Genomic DNA, 5,000 nt, shown 5'->3' with positions numbered 1-5,000 from the left:
GGCTTTTGTTGAGGTGTGATAGATTGATTAATTGGGAGTTTTCTGGCATTTTGACATCGGAGGTCATTGATGTCATTTCTTATAAATAAAGAATAAAAGGAAATAAAGCCAAGATGTCCTTTTAAAATGTAAAAAGCTCTCAGAAAACTTGCTTCTGAAATAAATCTAAAAATACTGCTAGCATGGGACAGCACATCGTGCCCAAGAATCTTGGCAAGGATGACACCTAATAAGACTAATATATCTTGCTTCCTAGTACTAGTTAATGAAATTCATAAGAAGAAACTTACATAAAAACGATGTTTTCATAAGTAGTTAATAGCTTTCAGAAGATCTGCATCTGAAACAAATTTAAAAACAGTAAAACACATCCTGCCCAAAAATCTTGGCAAAGATGAAACCTAATATGACCAATATATCTTGCTTCTCAGGACTAGTTAGTGATATTCATAAAAGGAAAGTTACAAAAAAACGATGGCCTGACAAAATGTAAAACGCTAACTGAAGTCTTGCTTCTGAAACAAATCTAGAAAATAGTTCAACACATCCTGCCCAAAAATCTCGGCAAGGATGAAAATAGTAAAACATCCCGCCCAAGAATCTTGGCAAGGATGACAATCAACAGGGCAAATATATCTTGCTTCTCAGTACTAGTTAATGAAATTCATAAGAAGAAACTTACATAAAAACGAAGGCCTTATAAAATGTAAATAGCTAACAGAAGTCTTGCTTCTTAAACAAATCTATAAAATGGTAAGACACATCCTGCCCAAGAATCTTGGCAAGAATGACGCCTAAATTGACCAATGTATCTTGCTTCTCAGTACTAGTTAGTGATATTCATAAAAGGAAACTTACATAAAAACGATGTCCTTAATAAATGTGAATATCTTCCAGAAGACTTGCTTCTGAAACAAATCTAAAAAATAGTACAACACATCCTGCCCAAGAATCTTGGCAATGGATGACACCTAATATGACCAATATATCTTGCATCACAGTACTAGTTAATGAATTTCATAATAGGAAACTTATCTTTGCAGATCCACAGCCACTGGGTTGATTCTGAGGGCGTGTTCAACACGAAGAGCAACCTGACGGTGGCGCGTGTGGGGAAGGATCTACACAATAACACCGTCGCCTGTGTTGTCAGACACCCTTCTCTGCCCGTGGCCGTCTCTGTACCCTTAAGACTCAATATCGAATGTAAGTCATTATTTTTCTCTTTTTATTTTCCTATTTCTCACCTCTATGTATTACACAAGGTTGACTAATATAGGTATATGTGAGAAGAATGTGTTTACTCATTTATTTCTTAATTTCTAATATATGGTATAGATGTTTTTATTATAGATGACCTTGTTTGATAATTTTTCTATGTCTCTCCTCTCTCCTCTCCTTATCATTTTCCTATGTCTCACCTCTATGTATTATACAAAGTTGACTAATATAGGTATATATTCGAGGAATGTGTTTACTCATTTTTGTCTTAATTTTTAATATATGTTATAGATGTTTTTATTATAGATGACCTTGTTTGATCATTTTTTTTCTGTCTCACCTCTCTGTATTTTCCAAGGTTGACTAATATAGGTATATGTAAGAGGAATGTGTTTACTAATTTTTTTTCTTAATTTTTAATATATGTTATAGATGTTTTTATTATAGACAACCTTGTTTAATATTTTTCTGTCTCAACTCTGTATTTGACAAGGTTGACTAATATAGGTATATGTGAGAGGAATGTGTTTACTCATTTTTTTTCTTAATTTTTAATATATGTTATAGATGTTTTTATTATAGGTGACCTTAGTTGATAATTTTCTTATGTCTCACCTCTCAATTCCCTGTATTTTCTATGGTTTATTAATATAGGTATACAGTATATTCGAGGAATGTGTTTTTTATTATTTTTTATTTATGTTTGTCATGAAGTGATATTTTTTAATTAGATCAGTATTAATCAATCCTCAATACTATTTTTATAGATATTTGTAGTGTCTTGTATTATGTAATATATAAACAACATTACTTATTTTTCCAGATTCACCTGATTTCCGACTAAGACGTTGGCCATCTTGGGGGACACCTGTGAGGGAAGGCGCCTCTGTCTCTCTCCTGTGCTCCGTTGATGCCAACCCACCCTCTGACCCCACTTGGGTTAAAGGTCAGTTGAAAGGTCTCTCACAAACTCGGTGGCCAAGAGCACAGCTAAATGAGATATTAAAATTCTTATAATTATACAATATATATGTATACATATATATACATATATACATATATATTTATATGTATGTATATATATATATATATATATATATAAAGGCATAACAAATGTAGACTTCCAACACCCTCTTCACGCTTAGCACAAATCAGTCCAGAGGCAACGGATGCAAACTGGAATTGAAAAGATACAACACCAATGTTCTAATTTCTTTACGTATAAAGTTGCAAATGCGTGGAACAGACTTTCAGCGGATGTAGTAAACAGTAACATGGTAAACGAATGCAAGAATAAATAAAACAAGATCATAAGATCTCTCTAAACAAACTAATTTGCTCAACTTGAAAACATGTGGAGCCTCCGCGAATCGACTAAAAACTCTTTTGAGACGTCTCTAAAATTCTCTCTCTCTCTCTCTCTCTCTCTCTCTCTCTCTCTCTCTCTCTCTCTCTCTCTCTCTCTCTTGCTCTAATCACGAGCATATGGAGCCTCCGCGTTTGAACTGAAAAGTTGTTGAAACGTCCATAATGCTCTCTCTCTCTCTCTCTCTCTCTCTCTCTCTCTCTCTCTCTCTCTCTCTCTCTCTCTCTCTCTCTCTCTCTCTTGTGCATCGGAGGACAATTATCTGTAAATGCTGAATGCCAAGAAAAAGAGAAATGACCTATAGTTCATTTCTTTTAGCGAGGCAGATTTGCACCGACTCGCAACGGTGCCATTTTAGCTCGGAAAAGTTTCCTGATCGCTGATTGGTTAGAATTTTCTTGTCCAGCCAATCAGCGATCAGGAACTTTTCCGATCTAAAAGGGCACCGCTGCGAGTCGGAGCAAATCTGCCTCGCTAAAAGAAATGGACTATAGTAAGTAGTCTTCCTATATGTCTTTAAGGTTTTCTTGATTATCTTGAATATTATCAATGTTTCTTAATTATTCTGAAAATTATCATAGTTTCTTGATTATTCTGAACATTATCATTGTCATTACCTTCTTAATCAATGAATTAGCTGTATGCTGCCATTACACTTTTCAAATGATTTCGTTCCTTATTCATAAAAGCACAAAAAAAATAATTGGAAAATGCTTCTTAAGGGCCGGTCACACCGCCCGAACGTTGCTGGAGCGTTCCTTGAACGGTAGGGAGGTGGACCAAACTTTCGAAAATTTAATTTAACGTTTTTACGTTTGGCCTTTATTAGGCTGCTGAACGTAGCAAGTCCTCGCCTATTTCCTAAGTTTTCTTACACCTCTATTATGGAAGTTGCTAATTTATGCAGTGACGGTATTGGTATATAGGATGTCGAAAAGGTTCAGTAGCTTTTTTTTTTTTTTTTAATAAACTGTAAAAAAAAACCCGTCATTTTAATTAAGATACAGCGACCGTAATTTTTGGTGACTGTAATATCACTCCGCTACGCTTTTCGACATCCTGTATACCAATACCCTTATTGCATAAATTAGCAACTTCCATAATAGAGGTGTAAGAAAACTCAGGAAATATGCGAGGATTTGCTACGTTCAGCGGCCTAATAAAGACCGACGTAAAACGTTAAATCAAATTTTCGAGGGTTTGGTCCACCTCCCTACCGTTCAAGGAGCAGCAACGTTCGGGCGGTGTGACCGGGCCTTTATTCAGTAACCTTTAGCTAAAAACTAAACTCACGAAATAAGGAGGGTATAATTCATTAACATTGCTGATGATTTTTAATGCTTGATCTAGGCCTATAAAGTTGTTTTTTTTTTTTCCTAATTATCTAACCTTATCTTGACTCTTTCTTCTAAGGAAATATATTGAATGATAGCTAAATTAGAAAAAAAAAAAAAACATACTTGCTAATTTTTCTAACTAACAGATCTGACATGTTGTTATTTTGCTATTCTTCAAAATTTTCTCGCAAATTTTAAAACTAACAAATCTGAGATGTAATTATTTTTATAGTCTTGAAATTTCACTCATATTTTTCATAATTGATTCGTTACCTTTGTCCTATTTTTTTTCTCTCTGCTCTTTACTTTCCAGTCCGCTCTCAAATTTTAAAACTAACAAATCTGAGATGTGATTATTATGTTAATCTTGAAATATTTCTCATAATTGATTCGTTACCTTTGTCCTATTTTATTTTGTTTTCTTTTTTTTTCCTCTGCTCTTTACTTTCCCGTCCGCTCACAATTTTTATAACAAATCTGAGATGTGATTATTTTGTTAATCTTGAAATATTTCTCACAATTGATTCGTTACCTTTGTCCTATTTTATTTTGTATTTATTTTTATTTTTTTTGTTTTTTTTCTGCTCTACTTTCCAGTCCGCTGTCAAATTTTAAAACTAACAAATCTGAGATGTGATTATTTTGTTAATCTTGAAATATTCTCACAATTGATTCTTTACCTTTGTCCTATTTTCGTTTATTTTTTTCTCTTTGCTCTTTACTTTCCCGTCCGGTCACAATTTTTATAACTAAGAGATCTGAGATGTAATTATTATGTAATTATTTTTTTAATCTTGAAATATTTCTCACAATTGATTCTTTATCTTTGTCCTATTTTATTTTGTGTTTATTTTTATTTTTTTGTTTTCTCTCTGCTCTTTACTTTCCCGTCCGGTGTTCCCGTCTGATATCTGTCTTCTTCCTCCGACGTCTATCTTCGCCACCTGCCCCATTTGCATTTCAACCCTTCCTTTCTGCCCCAACCTCCTTTGTCGCTCAGACGTGTAAGAACGCGTATTGTTCTTGCATAAGAAAGAATCCCTTTTTACTTTTTATATTTTTTTCCAGAGGAGGAG

The 5,000-nt window shown here is 33.9% G+C and overlaps 1 protein-coding gene across 1 annotated transcript in view; it reads left to right on the top strand.

Moving 5' to 3' along the window:
* The window catches only part of LOC137617982 (cell adhesion molecule 3-like), a 715,661-nt gene that overhangs the window by 679,175 nt on the left and 31,486 nt on the right, over positions 1-5,000 (top strand). Inside the window, exons 8-9 of the mRNA XM_068347907.1 lie at positions 1,044-1,206; positions 2,045-2,167. Of these exons, the coding sequence (XP_068204008.1) occupies positions 1,044-1,206; positions 2,045-2,167 (286 nt within the window). The remainder of the gene's footprint in view (positions 1-1,043; positions 1,207-2,044; positions 2,168-5,000) is intronic.

This window comes from Palaemon carinicauda, chromosome 24 (assembly GCF_036898095.1).
Source record: "Palaemon carinicauda isolate YSFRI2023 chromosome 24, ASM3689809v2, whole genome shotgun sequence".
NCBI classification, from domain to species: Eukaryota; Metazoa; Arthropoda; class Malacostraca; order Decapoda; family Palaemonidae; genus Palaemon; species Palaemon carinicauda.
This window is presented reverse-complemented; position numbering and strand designations above follow the sequence as displayed.